We start from the raw sequence: 23,372 nt of genomic DNA on the forward strand, positions 1-23,372 counted from the left end.
ATTGTGAGGCCTAATTTGGAGTATTGGGTGCATTTTAGTCACCTACCTACAGGAAAGATGTAACTAAGGTTGAAAGAGTACAGAGAAAATTTACAAGGATATTTTAGAATCTGGAGGACTTGAGTTGGAAGGAAAGATTGAATAGGTCAGGGCTTTATTTCTTGGAACTTTTAGGACTGAAAGGAGGTTTGATAGAGGTATACAAAATTATGAGGGGTATAGATAGGGCAAATGCAAGCAAGCTTTTTCCACTGAGGTTGGGTGGGACTACAACTAGAGGTCATGGGTTAAGGGTGAAAGGTGAAAAGTTTATAGGGGAACATGAGAGGAAATTTCTTCAGTTAGAGGGTCATGAGAGTGTGGAACGAGCTGCCATTGCAAGTGGTGCATGTGAGCTCGATTTCAACATTTAAGAGAAGTTTGGATAGAAACACAGATAGTAGGGGTATTGCGGGCTATGGTCCAGGTGCAGGTTGATGGGTGTAGGCAGTTTAAATGGTTCAGCATGGACAAGATGGGATGAAGGGCCTGTTTCTGTGCTGTACTTTTCTATGACTAATTCTTCTGGATCTTGTCCTAACTTGAAGTCCACACATTGTCAAAAGGAAATCCTGGACCACAACCAAGATGACAACCTGATTGATTTTGCCCAGTTTACAAGTGTAGAACTCAGTTACAAGGTCAGTGCTGTCATCAAGGAAGACCAAGTAACTCAACACAGAGTAAGGAATTAATCTGATCATGAACATTTGAAATACGACACAAGTCTTAAATATCTAAGAATTTTTCTGTGGAGTTGGCCTCAGTAACACTTTGAAGTACAAGCTTTTCCCTTCCAAAGTATTCTTCCTTGAAGTCTCTTGCACCAACCCCAGACACAGGAACGTACTGGAGTTCTGGCCAGAGATTTCTTTAAATAGCTACTGCAATCTATATAGGAAAAACTTATGGCAACCAAACCTTCACACTGCCATTCTTCCCTTTGGGGCTTTGCCTTCCTCTGCTCACTCCTTTGCCGCAATAAAGTTAGGACTCATCCTGGTATAATCAATGCAACACACCAAAATCTTGCCCTTTTTACAGTTTATTAAACTCTGAGTTTGCAAATGAAGAGAATCTTTTACTATTCAGAGATAAACTTATACATAGAAACATAGAAAATAGGTGCAGGAGTAGGCCATTCAGCCCTTCGAGCCTGCACCGCCATTTAGTATGATCATGGCTGATCATCCAACTCAGAACCCTGTACCTGCTTTCTCTCCACACCCCCTGATCCCTTTAGCCACAAGGGCCATATCTAACTCCCTCTTAAATACAGCCAATGAACTGGCCTCAACTGTTTCCTGTGGCAGAGAATTCCACAGGTTCACCACTCTCTGTGTGAGAAGCTTTTCTTCATCTCGGTCCTAAAAGGTTTCCCCTTTATCCTTAAACCGTGACCCCTCATTCTGGACTTCCCCAACATCGGGAACAATCTTCCCGCATCTAGCCTGTCCAATCCCTTTAGGATTTTATACGCTTCAATAAGATCCCCCCTCAATCTTCTAAATTCCAACGAGTACAAGCCTAGTTCATCCAGTTTTTCTTCATATGAAAGTCCTGCCATCCCAGGAATCAATCTGGTGAACCTTCTTTGTACTCCCTCTATGGCAAGAATGTCTTTCCTCAGATTAGGGGACCAAAACTGCACACAATACTCCAGGTGTGGTCTCACCAAGGCCTTGTACAACTGCAGTAGTACCTCCCTGCTCCTGTACTCGAATCCTCTTGCTGTGAATGCAGCACACAATTACTTTTTTCACTGCCTGCTGTACCTGCATGCCCACTTTCAATGACTGGTGTATAATGACACCCAGGTCTCGTTGCACCTCCCCTTTTCCTAATCGGCCAACATTCAGATAATAATCTGTTTTCCTGTCTTTGCCACCAAAGTGGATAACTTCACATTTATCCACATTAAATTGCATATGCCATGAATTTGCCCACGCATCTAACCTATCTAAGTCACCCTGCATCCTCTTAGCGTCCTCCTCACAGCTAACACTGCCGCCCAGCTTCGTGTCATCCGCAAACTTGGAGATGCTGCATTTAATTCCCTCATCTAAGTCATGAATATATATTGTAAATAACTGGGGTCCCAGCACTGAGCCTTGCGGTACCCCACTAGTCACTGCCTGCCATTCTGAAAAGGTCCCGTTTATTCCAACTCTTTGCTTCCTGTCTGCCAACCAATTCTCTATCCACATCAATACCATATCCCCATTACCGTGTGCTTTAAGTTTGCACTCTAATCTCCTGTGTGGGACCTTGTCAAAAGCCTTTTGAAAATCCAAATATACCACATCCACTGGTTCTCCCCTATCCACTCTACTAGTTACATCCTCAAAAAATTCTATGAGATTCGTCAGACATGATTTTCCTTTCACAAATCCATGCTGACTTTGTCAAATGATTTCACTGCTTTCCAAATGTGCTGTTATTACATCTTTGATAACTGGCTCTAGCATTTTCCCCACCACCGATGTTAGGCTAACCGGTCTATAATTCCATGGTTTCTCTCTCCCTCCTTTTTTAAAAAGTGGGGTTACATTAGCCACCCTCCAATCCTCAGGAACTAGTCCAGAATCTAAAGAGTTTTGAAAAATTATCACTAATGCATCCACTATTTCTTGGGCTACTTCCTTAAGCACTCTGGGATGCAGACCATCTTGGCCCTGGGGATTTATCTGCCTTTAATCCCTTCAATTTACCTAACACCACTTCCCTATTAACATGTATTTCCCTCAGTTCCTCCATCTCACCAGACCCTCTGTCCCCTACTATTTCCGGAAGATTATTTATGTCCTCCTGAGTGAAGACAGAAACAAAGTAGTTATTCAATTGGTCTGCCATGTCCTTGTTCCCCATAATCAATTCACCTGTTTCCATCTGTAAGGGACCTACATTTGTCTTAAGCAATCTTTTTCTTTTCACATATCTATAAAAGCTTTTACAGTCAGTTTTTATGTTCCCTGCCAGTTTTCTCTCATAATCTCTTTTCCCTTTCCTAATTAAGCCCTTTGTCCTCCTCTGCAGGACTCTGAAATTCTCCCAGTCCTCAGGTGAGCCGCTTTTTCTGGCTAATTTGTATGTTTCTTCTTTGGAATTGATACTATCCCTAATTTCCCTTGTCAGCCACGGGTGCACTACCTTCCCTGATTTATTCTTTTGCCAAACTGGAATGGACAATTGTTGTAGTTCATCCATGCGATCTTTAAATGCTTGCCATTGCATATCCACCGTCAATCCTTTAAGTATCATTTGCCAGTCTATCTTAGCTAATTCACGTCTCATACCTTCAAAGTTACCCTTCTTTAAGTTCAGAACCTTTGTTTCTGAATTAACTATGTCACTCTCCATCTTAATGAAGAATTCCACCATATTACGGTCACTCTTACTCAAGGGACCTCTCACGATAAGATTGCTAATTAACCCTTCCTCATTGATCAATATCGAATCTGGAATGGCATGCTCTCTAGTTGGTTCCTCGACATGTTGGTTCAAAAAACCATCCTGCATACATTCCAAGAAATCCTCTTCCTCAGCACCCTTACCAATTTGGTTCATCCAATCTCTATGTAGATTGAAGTCACCCATTATAACTATTGTTCCTTTATTGCATGCATTTCTAATTTCCTGTTTAATGCCATCCCCAACCTCATTACTACTGTTAGGTGGCCTGTACACAACTCTCACCAGCGTTTTCTGCCCCTTAGTGTTATGCAGCTCTACCCATATCGATTCCACATCCTCCTGGCTAATGTCCTTCCTTTCTATTGCGTTAATCTCCTCTCTAACCAGCAATGCTACCCCACCTCCTTTTCTTTCATGTCTATCCTTCCTGAATATTGAATATCCTTGAATGTTGAGCTCCCATCCTTGGTCACCCTGGAGCCATGTCTAAGAATGAACTGCCGCCCATCTGCCTTCAGTAAAATTATTGAAATTTCACCAAATTGCCCTAGTCATTCATCTCCACAGATGCCAGACTTTACCTGAAAGAAATTGTGAGCATTTTCCAGGTGATTACACAGGGAATTGAGAAGCTTTACAGTAAATCGAGCGAGCTGCTGAGGAGTCATTTGGCGCAAATGTGAAAATCCAGTGTCTCTACATCCTTTAACCTGTATGAAGAAAAGAAAATAGTACAAAGTACTTTTGAAATCATAGAATCAGAAAACTGTTGAAAAGCACACAAGGCTAGTCAGCCCATCACATCTCCACCAAATCAATTTTCTAGTCCCACCTTTTCTATGTAGACTTTTCCCAATATATATTCAATCCCCTCTTGAAGGCTACAATGGAAACAGACCCCACAACATTTCAGATTCCAACCATGTGCTATGTAAAAAAAAAAATTTCTTTCCCTTTATTTTATACATATGATTACTAATCCTCAACCATTCTACCAAAGGGAACATACAGTCACTCTGACCAGACCTCTCATTGTTTTATATATTTTTATCAAATTTCTCTTTGGACTTCTTTTCTCCAAAGTAAACTATTCTACCCACATTAAGCGAATTCACTTCCTCCTCTCCTTTGACAGTAGTTTGTCTAAGAAGAGCAGCACATCACATGGGAAATACCGAGAGGAATTTATGTTATATAACATCAACCACAGCTAAGTGCTATGACACTGAACCATCTTTGACTGTTAAGTTGAAACACTGATTAAGTTCAAATAATTCACTACTTCTGATGAGCATTCACGCCTTTCCTTTGTAGAAAATAAAAACAGAACAAGCTACATTTGGAAAAGATTTAGTAGGTTGTAACTGAAGGAACTGATCACTGTTCACACAGTATAAACAGCTTATAACTACTGTTCTCTCTGAAAGACATGAACTCTTTATTTTGTGTCTCCATATCCACATTGCAAAACATTTCTTATTATCCTGAGCTTCTTTACCAGTTTCAGTATTAATAACACATTTATTTATTTGAAGTACCTAGGCAAGCTTTGTCAGAAAGGGAATTGTTACCAAGCCAAATAAGGAAATAATGGGACAGGTGCCAAAAGCTTAAAGGAAGAAAAGAAGACATTGAAGGGAAAGTTTAGAAAGGGAATTCCAGAACTGAGGGCCTTGCTAGCAAAAGGAACTGTCATTCAGTCCTATAAAATTCAGGGATGAGCAAAAAAATCAGATTACTAGAATGCACGGGTCTCAAAGAGTTAGGCTGGAAGGAGATTAAGGAGATTGGGAAGGGAGAGGCCACAGAGCAGTTTGAAAACAAGGGTGAGAATTTCATGTCAAGATTTTACCTAAATGGAAGCCAACCAGTCAGCAAGGAAAGAGTGACATGAAAGGGACAGTGCAATTTGGTTAGACAGCAGTATTTTGGTCGGTTACAAAGTTAGAGTCAACTGGAATAAATAAGTCTAAATTCTAAAATGAATAAGGGTTTCAGCAAACAGATGTACCTTCAGGAACAGATTTTTCTTGGTAGCATTTGCTACTAACATGTAATCCAGTTTACGAGATAGGTCCTCCAGAAGAAACATCAGCTCTGCTGACCCCAGTTGCAGAACCTCAGTAACCTATAAGGCAAGAGAATCTTCAATACAGGAAGTCACCTATGAATCAGAAAATGCTGAAAACTCCTCTGGTCAGCAACATCTGCGGCAAAGTCAAACAGTTATTGATTTAGGTATGAGACCACAGAGGGGTCCTAAATCGTCAACAGCTTCTCTTTCCACAAACTCAACAGTTTTTCCTCTTTTTAATTTTTTTTTCCTCCAGATTTTAGGGGTTTTTGCATTTTTTTGGTATTTTCCTCTTTATGTCAGAATGAGTTCTGCAAACATTTTAATTAATTTAGTTGCCCCTTTGCAACGACACATTCATTATATTGGTTAAACTGTCAACATTGTGTTACAAAGGTTATTTTTTTATTATTATAAATAAAGAATTCTTGCTATGCAGAAGTATATTACTATTCGGTGTCGTCAGTATGTCGCATCTGGAATTTCCAGTTGGTGGATGATTTCCTTCCGTGCCGCTCTGACGTATTGGGGAATCGTGTATGTGGCAAGTTACAGCAGTGGTTTGCCATTGCCTTCTGCCGGGTGAGGTTTTTTTAAAAGAGATCACCAGCTCTTGACCCAGCACGGATGGAGAGCTTTATTAGATAAAGAAATGAATTTTTAAAAAAAAATTATGACTGATAAATTTGCAAGAGTGGTTTTTTCTGGTGTAGACTTTCCGTTCACTCACCTTGGTATTTAGCTCAGTATCCAGATGGGACTTGGTTACCAGACCTGATTGTAGGACAAAAAATAAATCTGTATCCAGTTCTCTAAAGTAAACTCTGTAATTGGCCAAGTTAACAAAGACCTTTCCTTCTTCACTGTTCTCCTGCAGAATACACAACAGAATAGCACTAAGGCATTTGGAGTCATCTAGATCATCATTCATTCACTTCTGTCAGTAAAGCTTACTGTCTACAGACACCAGGGTGCAATGCAATTCCTCACTTGCATGAAACTCACAGTGTAAATGGACTACATTGTGCTTATGAACAGGTTGTCCCATTCCATTCAAGGTAGAAGTCACGCAGCATTCAAACCAAAACCACTTGACTCAAAAACAGTTACTTCCCCAAAGTCATCCACCCATTAAACCACCCCACAACAATTTGCCACCATGACATATACATCACCCAGCATCACTTTATGTACATACAATTCAAACGATAAGGCCAAAAGACATAGGAGCAGAATTAGGCAATTCAGCCCATTAAATCTGGTCCACCATTTCATCACGGCTGATCCACTTTCCCTCTCAGCCCCAATCTCCTGCCTTCTCCCCGTATCCCTTCATGCCCTGACTAATCAAGAACCTATCAATTTCTGCCTTAAATACAGTACACCCAATGACTGGGCTGCCACAGCAGCCTGTGGCAACGAGTTTCACAGATTCACCACCGCTCTGGCCAAAGAAGTTCCTCCTCATTTCTATTCTAAATGGATGTCCCTCTATTCTAAGGCTGTGCCCTCTGCTCCTAGACTCCTCCCACCACAGAAAACATCGTCTCCACATCTACTTTATCAAGGCGTTTCACATTTGATAGGTTTCAATGAGACTCCCCCCGGCCCCCCGCCACCCATTCTTCTACATTTCAGCAAGTACAGGCCCAGAGCCATCAATCGCTCTTCATACAATAAGCCTTTCATTCCCCGTGAACCTTCTTTGGATACTCTCCAATGCCAGCATATCCTTTCTTAAATCAAGGGACCCAAATCTGCTCACAATACTCCAAGTGAGGCCTCACCAGTGCCTTATAAAGCCTCAGCATGACATCCTTCCTTTTCTATTCTATTCCTCCCAAAATGAATGCCAACAGTGCACTTGCCTTCCCCACCACCGATTCAACTGTAAATGAACCTTCAGGAATCCTGCACGATGACTCCCAAGTCCATTTGCACCTCGTATTTTTGAATTTTCTCCATGTTTAGAAAATAGTCTTTGCTTTTAATCCTTCTACCAAAACACACGACTGTACACTTTCTGACCCTGTATTCCATCTGCCACTTCTTTGCCCATTCCCCAAACCTGTCTAAGTCCTTCTGAAGTTTTTCTGCTTCCACAACACTACATGCTCCTCCACCTATCTTTGTATAGTCCGTAAACTTGGCCACAATGCCATCAATTCCATTATCCAAATTATTGACATATAATGTAAACAGTTCCAACACTGGAACACCACGTCACTGGCAGCCAACCAGAAAAGGCTCCTTTTATCCCCATTCTTTGCCTCCTGCCAATCAGCAAATCCTCTATCCACGCCAATATTGTTCCTGTAATACTACGGGTTCTTATCTTGTTAATCTGCCTCATGTGCAATACCTTGTCAAAGGCCTTCTAAAAATCCAAGTACAAAACATCCCTTGATTCTCCTTTGTCCATCTGCTTGGTATTTTTTCCAAAGGATTCCAACAAATTTGTCAGGCAAGATTTTTGCATTAAGGAAACCCTGCTGACTTTGGCCTATTTTATCATAGAATAGTACAGCACAGTACAGGCCCTTCTGCCCACAATGTTGTGCCGACCCTCAAACCCTGCCTCCCATATAAGCCCCCACCTTAAATTCCTCCATATACCTGTCGAGTAGTCTCTTAAACTTCACGAGTGTATCTGCCTCCACCACTGACTCAGGCAGTGCATTCCACGCACCAACCACTCTCTGAGTAGAAAACCTTCCTCTAATATCCCCCTTGAACTTCCCACCCCTTAACTTAAAGCCATGTCCTCTTGTATTGAGCAGTAGTGCCCTGGGGAAGAGACACTGGCTATCCACTCTATCTATTCCTCTTATAATCTTGTACACCTCTATCATGTCTCCTCTCATCCTCCTTCTCTCCAAAGAGTAAAGCCCTATCTCCCTTAATCTCTGATCATAATGCATACTTTCTAAAGCAGGCAGCATCCTGGTAAATCTCCTCGGTACCCTTTCCAATGCTTCCACATCCTTCCTATAGTGAGGCGACCAGAACTGGACACAGTACTCCAAGTGTGGCCTAACCAGAGTTTTACAGAGCTGCATCATTACATCGCGACTCTTAAACTCTATCCCTCGACTTATGAAAGCTAACACCCCATTAGCTTTCTTAACTACCCTATCCACCTATGAAGCAACTTTCAGGGATCTGTGGACATGTACCCCGAGATCCCTCTGCTCCTCCACACTACCAAGTATCCTGCCATTTACTTTGTACTCTGCCTTGGAGTTTGTCCTTCCAAAGTGTACCACCTCACACTTCTCTGGGTTGATCTCCGTCTGCCACTTCTCAGCCCGCTTCTGCATCCTATCAATGCTTCTCTGCAATCTTTGACAATCCTCTACACTATCTGCAACACCACCAACCTTTGTGTCGTCTGCAAACTTGCCAACCCACCCTTCTACCCCCACATCCAGGTCGTTAATAAAAATCACGAAAAGTAGAGGTCACAGAACAGATCCTTGAGGGACACCACTAGTCACAATCTTCCAATCTGAATGTACTCCCTCCACCACCACCCTCTGCCTTCTGCAGGCAAGCCAATTCTGAATCCACCTGGCCAAACTTACCTGGATCCCATGCCTTCTAACTTTCTGAATAAGCCTACTGTGTAGAACCTTGCCAAATGCCTTACTAAATTCTATATAGATCACATCCACTGCACTACCCTCATCTATATGCCTGGTCATCTCTTCAAAGAACTCCATCAGGCTTGTTAGACACGATCTGCCCTTCACAAAGCCATGCTGACCATGATTCTCTAAATGCCCAGAGATCCCATCTCTAAGAATCTTTTCCAACAGCTTTCCCACCACAGACGCAAGGCTCACAGGTCTATAATTACCCGGACTATCCCTACGACCTTTTTTGAACAAGGGGACAACATTTACCTCCCTCCAATCCCCCGGTACCATTCCCGTGGACAATGAGGACATAAAGATCCTAGCCAGAGGCTCAGCAATCTCTTCCCTCACCTCGTGGAGCAGCCTGGGGAATATTCCATCAGGCCCTGGGGACTTATCTGTCCTAATGTATTTTAACAACTCCAACACCTCCTCTCCCTTAATATCAACATGCTCCAGAACATCAACCTCACTCATATTGTCCTCACCATCATCAAGTTCCCTCTCACTGGTGAATACCGAAGAGAAGTATTCATTGAGGGCCTCGCTCACTTCCACAGCCTCCAGGCACATCTTCCTACTTTTATCTCTAATTGGTCCTACCTTCACTCCTGTCATCCTTTTTCCCTTCACATAATTGAATGCCTTGGGGTTTTCCTTTATCCTACTCGCCAAGGCCTTCTCATGCCCCCTTCTTGCTCTTCTCAGCCCCTTCTTAAGATCCTTTCTTGCTTCCCTATATTCCTCAATAGACCCATCTGATCCCTGCTTCCTAATCCTCATGTATGCTGCCTTCTTCCACCTGACTAGATTTTCCACCTCACTTGTCACCCATGGTTCCTTCCCCCTGCCATTCTTTATCTTCCTCACCGGGACAAATTTATCCCTAACATCCTGCTAGAGATCTCTAAACATCGACCACATGTCCATAGTACATTTCCCTGCAAAAACATCATCCCAATTAACACCCGCAAGTTCTAGCCTTATAGCCTCATAATTTGCCCTTCCCCAATTAAAAATTTTCCTGTCCTCTCTGATTCTATCCTTTTCCATGATAATGCTAAAGGCCAGGGAGCGGTGGTCACTGTCCCCCAGATGCTCACCCACTGAAAGATCTGTGACCTGACCCGGTTCATTACCTTGTACTAGATCTAGTATGGCATTCCCTCTAGTCGGCCTGCCCACATACTGTGACGGGAATCCGTCCTGGACACACTTAACAAACTCCGCCCCATCTAAACCATTGGAACTAATCAGGTGCCAATCAATATTAGGGAAGTTAAAGTCACCCATGATAACAACCCTGTTACTTTTGCACCTTTCCAAAATCTGCCTCCCAATCTGCTCCTCTGAATCTCTGCTGCTACCAGGGGGCCTATAGAATACCCCCAATAGAGTAACTGCTCCCTTCCTGTTCCTGACTTCCACCCATACTGACTCAAAAGAGGATCCTGCTACATTACCCACCCTTTCTGTAGCTGTAATAGTATCCCTGACCAGTAATGCCACCCCTCCTCCCCTTTTTCTGTTCTCTCTATCCCTTTTAAAGCACTGAAATCCAGGAATATTGAGAATCCATTCCTGCCCTGGTGCCAACCAAGTTTCTGTAATGACCACTGCATCATAATTCCATGTATGTATCCAAGCTCTCAGTTCATCACCTTTGTTCCTGATGCTTCTTGCATTGACACATTTCAGCCCTTCTACCTTACTGTCTTTACACCATTTATTCTGCTTCTCTTTCCTCAAAGCCTCTCTGTATGTCAGATCTGGCTTTACTCCATGCACTTCTTTCACTGCTCTATCGCTCTGGGTCCCATCCCCTTTGCAAATTAGTTTAAACCCTCCCGAACCATGCCAGCAAACATACCTGCAAGGATATTGCTCCCCCTCGAGTTCAGGTGCAACCCATCCAATCTGTACAGGTCCCACCTTCCCCAGAAGAGATCCCAATGATCCAAAAATCTAAAACCCTGCTCCCTGCACCAACTCCTCAGCCACGCATTCAACTGCCATCTCCTCCAATTCTTACCATCACTGTCACGTAGCACTGGCAGCAATCCTGAGAACGCCACCCTTGAGGTCCTGTTCTTCAGCGTTCTGCCTAGTTCCCAAAATTCACACTTCAGGACCTCATCCCTCTTCCTGCCTATGTCGTTGGTCCCAACATGTATCACGACTTCTGATTGCTTTCCCTCTCGTACCAGGATGTCGTGCACCCGGTCAGAGACATCCCAGACCCTGGCACCTGGGAGGTAACAAACCATGCAGGTGTCCTTCTCACATCCACAAAATCTCCTGTCTGCTCCCCTGACTATAGAGTCTCCAATAACAACAGCTCTCCTCTTCTCCGTCCCACCCTTCTGCACCACAGGGTCAGACACAGTGCCGGAGGCCCTGCCACCATGGCTCATAACTGGTCGGTCGTCCCCGACAACAGTATCCAGGATGGTCAACTTATTATTCAGTGGAATGGCAATAGGGGTGCTCTGCACTACCTGTCTGCTCACCTTTGCTTTCCCCCCCTCTGACTGTCACCCAACGACCTGCTTCCAACAGCCTAGGTGTGACTACCTCCCTGTCGCTCTCATCTATGACTGCCTCATTCTCCCTTATGAGTCGAAGGTCATCCAGGTGCTGCTCCAGATTCCTTCCACGGTCTTCCAGATCGCCCAGCCGTATGCACTTCTGGCAGATGTGACTCTGCGGGAGAGGGTCGTTCCCCCAAGACTGCCACATCTCACGTGAGAGGCACATCACCATCTCAGGAGGCATCGTAAAGACTAACTGCGAGCAAGCTTGTCCTCGGCCTCTTCTCGTCAAAGCCTCAAAGCTCCACTCCTTCATTGGCCCACTCACTCACTGGCCGCTTTCCACAGTATCATGTTTCCAAGTATCCTGAGATCCTTACTTGTACATTGTATTTTATAGAACTGCTTTCATATTTATAATTATGCTTTTTTATATCCTTTATGCTTATTGTGCTTATTTGAGCTGTATCAGATCCAGAGTAACAATCATTTTGTTCTCCTTTACACTTGTATGCTGAAGAATGACAATAAACAATTTTGAATCTTTAATAAATACAACAATATAGCAATGAGCGTAAAACAACACAGTACGAGGTGTAGTCATGCTAATCGAAGAAACTTAAACAAAGCTGAAGTGACAGTAACAGAATAACGGAGAGGTGTAAAATTAAGAGTCTGCGAATGGAACAGCATTACTAGTTAGAGGATGTAAAAGAGGTGATTGGTTTGGTAGCAGTGGGGAAGAAGCTGTTCTTGAGTCTAGTTGCCTGGGCTTTCATACTCCTGTCTTCTCCTAGAAGGCAGAAGGGAGAAAGAGGAATGGCCATGATTGCAGGCATCCTTGACAATTTTAAAAGCCCTTCTGATACAATGCATCGTGAAGATAGACCATAGAAGGAAGTAACAAGCCTGTGATAGACTGGGCTATGATTTCCACTCTTATTGCTCATACTGCAGTCACTAAGTGTCACCAATAACACTGACCATTATATCGTGCTGTGTGGCATGTGGCCAAGTGGTTAGGGCATTGGACTAGCGATCTAAAGGTCGTGGGTTTGAGCCTCGGCTGGGGCAACATGTGTGTCCTTGAGCAAGGCACTTAACCACACAATGCTCCAGTCTACCCAGCTGAGAATGGGTACTGGCAAAAATGCTGGGGGTTAACCTCTCGATAGACTGGCGTCCTATCCGGGTGGGGGGGCGGGGGGAGTCTCGTACGCTCAGTCGCTTCACGCCACGGATACCGGCATAAGCACTGGCATGATGGGCCACAAGGCTCGTGACAGACTTTAATCTTGATTATATTGTGCTAGCCTTCCTGGAAAAAGACATTCTCTCACAAGCGTTAAAAAAAGAACGTGCAATCTATAACAATATTTTTAAAAATACACATTATTTATTATTATTATTACATGGGACTATTTCAAAGATTTCAGTTATATGTGCACTGAAGCAGGGAACGTTGGAATAATGCCGTGGAGCTTGTGATAAAATTTTGAGTATTTCTGATCTCTGCATTTAACTAGTTAAAGCAATAGGGTGTTGCTGTGTAGCACTGACACACTGCTAACTGCAAAATCAGGGTGAGGAATCACATTTAAATGCTTTAGCTGATAATTTATTAAAAGAAAATGACAGCGACACATACACAAACACATGTTAATATGATACCAAGAGTTTCAATTCATGGAGTATAAGCCACCCTTGTTCTTAACTGTACCTTTCCTTGAGTATTCTCAGTTTGCATCTGACTTTCTTCTGCAGGCTCCTCAGTCTGTGTGCTGTCAGCAGAAGAGTTCTTGCTGCCTTCTGATTTCTGCTTCTTATTACCCTTCAGATCTTGCGGACAAATGCAAATTAAAAACAAAAATATTAACATCTTTAAGGCTCTGAATTTGATATATTCTTCAGTGTAAAACAATTGATAGAAAATATTTTCATTTCTCCCCGATGCAAGAACTTATTTCAGCCTGCTGGTATCCTAGCCAAGTGTCACCTTTGAGTCAAGGCGGTTCGGGAAATCAGAGCAGATCCAGTTTTTTCCCCATCAATATCCGCATGCAGATTCTTTTCCACCAGAATCACTAAACAGTCATTAAGAATCATGAACCCTGGCTGCTATTCCTTTCCCTAACAGCAACTCAGTATTTCTTTGGATTCTCTTGAAATACACAGCTCAGCTGGATAAATTAGCTAACCCAGCAAGGAAGATCATCCTTCATCTACGACTAAGACTGGAAACTGATTATATGTCAATCAGGAGCCAACTTACCTCCTTGTCTCAAACATGATTTTTTTGTTCTAGAAAAAGCAAAGGTTAAAGAATCTTCAATTGAAGATACAGAGAAGTACAGAGTCCCTGGGTTGAAGTACAATACTTTTGGTCATTGACAGTATTGATTGTCAAAGACAATAAGATATCGGAGCAGGAGCAGGTCATTCAGCCCAGTGAGTCAGCTCCGCCATAAATTATGGCAGATTTTAGCCCCATTCTTAAGGTATGTGACCTTAGTAAAAAAAAAAGGTCTAGGTAAAGGAGGCTATTTAGTTCATCACAAAGTGCAGACTTTAGAGCCATTTTTATGGCCTATTCTGAAGGTACCAACAAGCTTTTCTTTTTGGAGCAATGATCACCTTTATTTTCTTTCTTGGCTGTTGTTACAACAGCTGTCATTGGAGGAACTTCAACGATGTCTGTATCAAAGTTTGCCAGTGGAGGGATATATCCAGGAGTCTCTGAAATATTAAAAGGAAAATTTAGCTGAGAAAGTTAAAAGTGAATACTAAGGACACAGAAATAATTTAGCACAGAAATTATTCTTCTTTTAACTGTCCTCTGATATTTGGGGAACCACTTATTTATTTATTGAGATACAGTGTAGAATAGGCCCTCTTGGCCACACCGCTGAGCAATCCCTTGATTTAATCCTAGCCAAATCATGGGACAATTTACAATGGCCAGTTAACCTATCAACTAGTATGTCTTTGGAACATGGATGGAAACTGGAGCACCTGGAGGAAACCCATGCTGTCATGGAGAGAATGTACAAACTCCTTACAGGCAGCCTTTTAAATTCTGAAATATAAATGAATATTGTGTTCAAGTAAATAGGACAAGTAAAAAGAGAATTTAGGTCAATATTTAGACATGAATTGTAAAACATTTAAAATTTGCATCCAGCTCTTGCCTTCATTCAATTGGCCTGTTAGACTAGTGGCTAATAGTTCCACAAGAAATAAGCAGGGGTCCATTATTTTATGGAGTCAAAGATCATACCTGGGAACACATGGAAACATTCAAGCACGATCACTTGCGTTGTTACCTAAAGTAGAATATCCTAACCCAAGGAATCAACCACTATATTTATAAGTAGTTATATTTTAAATGATCTAACCCTAATGCTATTCATTAATTTATACGTTAATGTATCTAATTTTTTTGTCTATTTCTAAATGGCAGTGATATTATGTGAAAAGCCCAAAAGACAGCATGAGGAGTCATAATCAGGGAGGTGGAAAAGGTGATTCAAATTCTGCTGCCCAAGATCCTGTCATTATTCCTGGGCCACTTGCTTTGCAGGATGCCTCCAGGACAGTAGTAGGTGCACAGCCATAAAAGGCAGGTGTAACCAAGGGATTACTAATAGGATGTACCTGAAATACAATCTCAACTATAGTTCAGGCTCCAGTCTTCACACTATCTTGCAAATCCTGCTACAAACAGCTATTATGCAACTACTATAAAATCTCCATACAAAATGTTGTAACCACAACAATATCTGCAAATGATATGGTCAAGCTGTAAAGCCCCACATAAGTACAAACCAAGGCAAACCTGATAGACACTTCTCAAGAAGTCCCTGTAGCTGAGTAATGTTCTGCAATCGGAGGAGTACCTTTCCCTTCATCTCAGTATCTTGCTGTTTACAGAATCCATTTACTACCTGGAAAACAGATAAAATTAATCACTGCTGATAACTCCACAGAAATAATGCTCATTAACTGCACTGGAATATAACTAGATTGGCCATGTCTATTTTGAATTTATAATTCAGTAAACTTTAGCAGAGATATCACAAAGTGGGCTTTTAGAAATCAGAAGCTAGCGCCTGTTCAGTTGCAGACTTGTACCAGACCATGTTTCAGGTAACATTACCTCTCTGAACCAGTTGAGGGCATGAAACAGCAGTGAACAAAGCAACTCCCGTTCTTGTTTGGACAGAGACTCCACCTTCTCCACAAGCTCCAAGTCAGTCAGATAAAGTGGACAACCTGCAATGAGACAATAAGCTGAGTAAAGACAAATACCCCAACAAACATGGACTTTACATTGACTTCAGATTCTAAGAAGCCAGATTTACTGTGTATTGTGCTACGACAGTATTTTATAAGTATTTAATAAAATATTACCTGATAAAATCTGTTATAATCTAGACAAGTGTGAAATTCAATTCATACTCTTCATACATTGCTATACACACTATTACTACATAGTGTTTTACCCAGACAAGTACAGCAGAGGAAAAGGTCATTCAGTCCACAATATTGTGCCAAAACAGCTAAAAAGCAAATCAAAAACACCCAAACATTAATTCCTCTTACCAATGCTATGTTCATATTCCTCGCAAACACGAGGAATTCTGCAGATGCTGGAAATTCAAGCAACACACATCAAAGTTGCTGGTGAATGCAGCAGGCCAGGCAGCATCTCTAGGAAGAGGTATAGTCGACGTTTCGGGCCGAGACCCTTCGTCAGGACTAACTGAAGGAAGAGCTAGTAGAGATTTGAAAGTGGGAGGGGGAGGGGGAGATCCAAAATGATAGGAGAAGACGGGAGGGGGAGGGATGGAGCCAAGAGCTGGACAGGTGATTGGCAAAAGGGATATGAGAGGATCATGGGACAGGAGGCCCAGGGAGAAGGAAAAGAGGGAGGGGAGGGGAAAACCCCAGAGGATGGGCAAGGGGTATAGTCAGAGGGACAGAGGGAGAAAAAGGAGAGTGAGAGAAAGAATGTGTGTATATAAATAACGGATGAGGTACGAGGGGGAGGTGGGGCATTAGCGGAAGTTAGAGAAGTCAATGTTCATACCATCATGTTGGAGGCTACCCAGACGGAATACAAGGTGTTGTTCCTCCAACCTGAGTGTGGCTTCATCTTTACAGTAGAGGAGGCCGTGGATAGACATGTCAGAATGGGAATGGGATGTGGAATTAAAATGGCGGCCACTGGGAGATTCTGCTTTCTCTGGCAGACAGAGCAGGGTGTTCAGCAAAACGATCTCCCAGTCTGCGTCGGGTCTCGCCAATATATAGAAGGCCACATCGGGAGCACCGGACGCAGTATATCACCCCAGCCGACTCACAAGTGAAGCGTCGCCTCACCTGGGAGGACTGTCTGGGGCCCTGAATGGTGGTAAGGGTCCAACGTATTATTCTCCGTAACTTCCGCCACCTCCAACGGGATCCCACCACTAAGCACATCTTTCCTTCCCCCCCCCTCTGCTTTCTGCAGGGATCGCTCCCTACGCGACTCCCTTGTCCATTCATCCCCCCCATCCCTCCCCACTGATCTCCCTCCTGGCACTTATCCTTGTAAGCAGACCAAGTGCTACACATGCCCTTACACTTCCTCCCTTACCACCATTCAGGGCCCCAAACAGTCCTCCCAGGTGAGGCGACACTTCACCTATGAGTCAGCTGGGGCGATATACTGCGTCCGGTGCTCCCGATGTGGCCTTCTATATATTGGCGAGACCCAACGCAGACTGGGAGATCATTTTGCTGAACACCTACGCTCTGTCCGCCAGAGAAAACAGGATCTCCCAGTGGCCACACATATTAATTCCACATCCCATTCCCATTCTGACATGTCTATCCATGGCCTCCTCTACTGTAAAGATGAAGCCACACTCAGGTTGGAAGAACACCTTATATTCCGTCTGGGTAGCCTCCAACCTGATGGCATGAACATTGAATTCTCTAACTTCCGCTAATGCCCCACCTCCCCCTCGTACCCCATCCGTTATTTATTTATATACACACATTCCCTCTCTCTCTCTCTCCTTTTTCTCCCTCTGTCCCTCTGACTATACCCCTTGCCCATCCTCTGGGTTTTACCCCCCATCCCCTTTTTCCTTCTCCCTGGGCCTCCTGTCCCATGATCCTCTCATATCCCTTTTGCCAATCACCTGTCCAGCTCGTGGCTCCACCCCTCCCCCTCCTGTCTTCTCCTATCATTTTGGATCTCCCCCTCCCCCTCCCACTTTCAAATCTCTTACTAGCTCTTCTTTCACTTAGTCCTGACGAAGGGTCCCGGCCCGAAACATCAACTGTACCTCTTCCTAGAGATGCTGCCTGGCCTGCTGCGTTCACCAGCTACTTTGATGTGTGTTGCTTCATATTCCTCGATCTTCCTTACATTCATGTGCCTATCTAAACGTTTCTTAAAAGCCTCTAATGTATTTGCCTCCACCACCATACCAAGCAGTGCATTCTTGGTATCCATGACTGAGTAAAAAAACTTATTCCTCACATCCCTCTTGAACCTACCCCCTCTACCTTCAATGCATGCCCTCTGATATTACCAATTTCAACCCTGGGAAAAAGATGCTCTCTCTCCACTCTATCTATGCCTCTCATAATCTTGTAAATCTCTGTTAGATCTCTCCTCAGCCTCCAACACTCCAGAGAAAACAACCCAAGCTTATCCAACTTCTTGTGATAGCACATGCCCTCTAAACTGAGCAGCATCCCGTACCCTCTCCAAAGCCTCAACATCCTTCCTTTAGCAGGATAACTGGAACTGTATACAATACTTCAGTTGTGGCCTAACCACCAGAGTTTTATAAAGTTGCAACATAACGTCCTGACTTTTGAACTCGGTGCCTCGACTAATAAAAGCAAGTATTCCATAAGCCTTCCCAATCACCTTATGGATCTCTGTAGCCACTTTCAAGGAGCTATGAACTTGGATCCCAAGATCTCTCTGCTCAGCAACACTGTTAAGGATTTTTCCCTTAACAGTGTACTGTGTCCTTGCATTTGCCCTACCAAGGTGCAACGCCTCACATTTATCTGGGTTAAACACCACCTGCCATTTCTCAGCCCATATCTGCAACTGATCTTTATCATATTGTATTCTTTGCCAGTCTTCTACTCAATCTACAACTCCACAATCTTGGTATCATCCGCAAATTTACTAACCTACTCATCTACATTTTCATCCAGGTCTTTTATATACATTACAAATAGCAGAAGTCCCAGCACAAATCCTTGAGGAATTCCACAAATTACAGACCTCCAGCTCAAATAAATCCCTTCAACCACTGCCCTGTCCTCAATGTGCAAACCAGTTCTGAGTTGAAACAGCCAATTAGCTGTGGCCCCCATGCATCTTAATCTTCTGGATTGGCCTCCTATGAGGGACTCTGTCAAGCGCCTTACTAAAATCCATGTAGACAACATCCAATGCCCTACCCAAAACAATCTCTCTCACCACCTTGTCAAAAAACGCAATCAAGTTGGAAAGGCTGTGAGGCAAGCTTCTATAGAGTACATTTCTTGGAAATCTCAGCCTACAGCAGGGGTTCCCAACCTTTTTTGCACCGCGGACCGGTCTAATATTGACAATATTCTTGCTGACTGGCTGACCGGGGAGGAGGTGGGGGGGGGGGGGTGTTCAAGTAGGGTTAAACTCACCTCAACATATCTTTTACAGTTAGGATTGCCAACTTTCTCACTCCCAAATAAAGGACAAAAGTAGCAGTCAAATACGGGACACTTTGGTTTACCCCGAGAAAGACTACCATGACCATGAAGCCTTGCACGGGTACCTCTGTGCGCATGCGCGTACATGACGATTTTTTTTTCCACAAATCGGTTTTGGTTTAATCTTCCCAACTATACTGTACATACATTATTCCTACTTTATATAGACTGTGTATTCATCATATCATTCCTGCTTTTACTATACGTTAGTATTATTTTATGTGTAATTTGGTATGATTATTTTTTGGTTATTTTTTGGGTCCGGGAATGCTAAAAAATTTTCCCCGTATAAATTAATGGTAATTGCTTCTTCACTTTACGCCATTTCGGCACGAAAGGTTTCATAGGAACACTCTTCCTTAGCGGGGGAAATACAGGACAAGGGCAGTCCCGTATGGGAGAAACCAATTTAGCCCAAAATACGGGACAGTTGGCAACCCTATGTTCAAGTTCAACAGTGCGTAACAGGGAATGAGGAAAGGTGCAGCTGACCTATATCGTTTCCTCGCAGTCCAGTAGCACATGCCTTCGGCCCGGTGGTTGGGAAAAACATGAGATGAAGAGTCCTTAAAAATGAGTTCATTGGTTGTGGGAACATTTCAATGATGGGGCAAGTGAAGTTGAGTGAAGTTATCCCCATTGGTTCAAGAATCTGATGGTTGAGGGCTAATAACTGCTCCTGAACCTGGTAATGTGAGTCCTGAGGCTCCTGTACCTTCTTCCTGATGGCAGCAGTGAGAAGAGATCATGTCCTGGGTGGTGGGGGTCCCTGATGATGGCTGCTGCTTTCCTGTGACTGTGCTTCACGTAGATGTGCTCAACGGCTGAGAGGGCATTAGCCATGATTGACTGGGCTGTATTCACCTTTTGTAGGATTTTCTGTCTGAGGGCATTGGTGCTTCCTTAACAGGCTGTGATGCAGCCAGTCAAAATACTCTCCATTACATATTTATATAAGGTTGTCAAAGTTTTAGAGGTTGTGCTGAATCTCCACAAAGGAAGTAGAGGCGCTGCTGGGCTTTCTTTGTAATGGCACGTACTTGCTGGGCACAGGACAGGTCGTCCGAAATAATAACAACAAGGAATTTAAATTTGCTAACCATCTCCACCTCTGATCTTCCAATGAGGACTGGCTCCTGACGAAGGGTCTCGGCCCGAAACGTCGACTGTACCTCTTCCTAGAGATGCTGCCTGGCCTGCTGCGTTCACCAGCAACTTTGATGTGTGTTGCTTGAATTTCCAGCATCTGCAGATTTCCTTGTGTTTGGCTCAAGGATATTTGGTTTCCTTCTCCTGAATTCTATAATGAGTTCCTTGGTCTTGCTGACATTGAGTGAGATATTGTTGTTATGACACCATCCAGCCAGATTTTCAATCTCCCTCCTATATGCTGATTCACCACCTTTGATTCAGCTTGTGACAGTGGTGTCACCAGCATTGGTTTGGATCTGTGCTAGTCACACAGTCATAAGTGTAAAACTTGTACAGCAGGGAACTAAGCACAAAGCCTTGTGGTGCACCTGCAGATGGAGATCGTGTGGGAGATGTTGTTGCCAATCTGAACTGACTGGAGTCTGCAAGTGAGGAAACTGAGGATCCAACTGCACAAGGAGGTATTGAGGCCAAGGGTCTTGGAGCTTGAGGGGATGATGACATTGAATGCCGTCCTGTACTTGATGAAGAGCAGTGTGATGTATGCATCTTTGCTGTCCAGCTGTTCTAGGGTCGAGTGAAGAGCCAATGAGATAGATCCGCTCCAATTTCAGGTCTAGAGCAGATTCTAAGTCACTTTTCTGCCTGGAGTTGATATGTTTCATCACCAACCTCTCCAAGCACTTCACCACTGTGGATGTGAGTGCTGCTAGGCGCTGGTCACTGAGGCAGGTCACCGTACTCCTGGTAGGCACCGGTATAAAGGAAGCCTGCTCGAAGCAGGTGGGCACCACACACTGCTAAAGCAAGAGGTTAAAGATCTCCAACCAGCTGATCAGCACAGGTCTTTCATACTTGGTCAGGTACCCCATCTGGGCCAGATGCTTTTCGTGGGTTCGTGGCTGCTCACATTTCAGGTTCAGAGACTGAAATCATATGATCACTGGGGGATGTGCACGTTTGTGATGGTTCTTCTATGTTTTGACAGTTAAAGCAAGCATAAGTTCATCTGAAAGTGAAAGCCCTGGTGTCTGCTATGCTGCTTAATTTAACTTGATAAGAGATGATTCAAGGCCTACCACATTCTTCATCAATTCAAGTTCGGTTCAGAGTTGCTACCACCAGCGAGATAGCATTCTGGAGTTTGTACCTGGACCTTTTGTAACTTCCTTGGTCACCAAACCTGAATGCTTCTATCTGGCTCTCAGCAGATTCTGGATCTCATGGTTCATCCAGAGTTTCTGATTGGGGAAGACCCTGAATGATTTTGTGGGGACACACTTGATTATACCTGTTTAAATAAAGTCTGTTACAACCATGATGTATTCACTCAGATCCCCAGATGAGTCCTTCACACAGTGCAGTCCCTCGACTAAAAGCAATCCCGTAGCCACTCCTCTGCCTGCCGCAAACACCTCTTGTTGTCCTATTCTCTGGAGCTTTGCTTTTTAGCCTCTGCCTATATGCAGGTAGGAAAATTTAACTACACTTCCATTGGTGGGAAACCGAATAGTAAATAGCATAAACGAACAAATGCTTAAACATAAATCACAGACCACCTGCTGTGGAAAAAAAGACTTGCAGCTACCTATCCAATTACACTAAGGTAGAACCTTTGCTAGATAACCTATACAAGTCCAAGACAATTTACCATCTTCTCAAGGGATGGGTTAGTAAGTTTGCTGATGACACAAAGGTTGGGGGTGTTGTGGATAGTGTGGAGGGCTGTCAGAGGTTACAGCGGGACATTGATAGGATGCAAAACTGTGCTGAGAAGTGGCAGATGGAGTTCAACCCAGATAAGTGTGAAGTGGTTCATTTTGGTAGGTCAAATATGATGGCAGAATATAGTATTAATGGTAAGACTCTTGGCAGTGTGGAGGATCAGAGGGATCTTGGGGTCTGAGTCCATAGGACACTCAAAGCAGCTACGCAGGTTGACTCTGTGGTTAAGAAGCCGTACGGTGTATTGGCCTTCATCAATCATGGAATTGAATTTAGGAGCCGAGAGGTAATGTTGCAGCTATATAGGACCCTAGTCAGACCCCACTTGGAGTACTGTGCTCAGTTCTGGAGTATGTCAGGGGTAAGTTTTTTTACTCAGAGTGGTGAGTGTGTGGAATGTGCTGCCGGCAACAGTGGTGGAGGCGGATACAATAGGGTCTTTTAAGAGACTTTTGGATAGGAACATGGAGCTTAGAAAAACAGAGGGCTATGGGTAAGCCTAGTAATTTCTAAAGTAGGGACATGTTTGGCACAACTTTGTGGGCCGAAGGGCCTGTATTGTGCTGTAGGTTTTCTAAGTTTCTATGGATATTGGAGAAGAATAATACACTTCCAAAGTTTGTAAATGATTTCATGATCAGAATGTTCATTGGTACTTTACTCAAAGTTTCTGCACTGCATTCATCATCCCACATTAATAGGCCTGTCGAAAATATGCTTCACTAATTTCTCAAAACTTATCTATAAGCAGCAGTACAGATAAGAAAACAAGAAGGTCTGGCATTCAATCCAAAATCTGCATTGCAAGTTAAAATCACCTCAGGCAATGTTAATCGATTCAGGTCAGGGAGCGGAAATAAATTAGATTCTTAATTACAATCACTGACTATAGTAAATCATTGACACATCGTTGAAGAAGTGTTATGCACAAAATTAGTGAAAATGTGAACTTGCAACTCAGAGTTGTAAAATTTGATGCTTTGCAGCAGTACAGAGCAGACGTTAAAATACTATTAATAACATAGAAAACTG

General features: G+C 43.4%; 1 protein-coding gene across 2 annotated transcripts in view; it reads right to left on the bottom strand.

The window, feature by feature from the left end:
• Positions 1-23,372, bottom strand: part of fancd2 (FA complementation group D2) — a 178,429-nt gene that overhangs the window by 55,482 nt on the left and 99,575 nt on the right. For both annotated transcript variants that reach the window (XM_063067563.1, XM_063067564.1), the window contains 7 exons: positions 15,853-15,968; positions 15,532-15,640; positions 14,331-14,432; positions 13,417-13,535; positions 6,258-6,398; positions 5,465-5,581; positions 4,035-4,163 (listed from right to left, as the gene is read on the bottom strand). In XM_063067563.1, the coding sequence (XP_062923633.1) occupies positions 4,035-4,163; positions 5,465-5,581; positions 6,258-6,398; positions 13,417-13,535; positions 14,331-14,432; positions 15,532-15,640; positions 15,853-15,968 (833 nt within the window). The remainder of the gene's footprint in view (positions 1-4,034; positions 4,164-5,464; positions 5,582-6,257; positions 6,399-13,416; positions 13,536-14,330; positions 14,433-15,531; positions 15,641-15,852; positions 15,969-23,372) is intronic.

The sequence above is a fragment of the Mobula hypostoma genome, chromosome 15 (assembly GCF_963921235.1).
Source record: "Mobula hypostoma chromosome 15, sMobHyp1.1, whole genome shotgun sequence".
NCBI classification, from domain to species: domain Eukaryota; kingdom Metazoa; phylum Chordata; class Chondrichthyes; order Myliobatiformes; family Myliobatidae; genus Mobula; species Mobula hypostoma.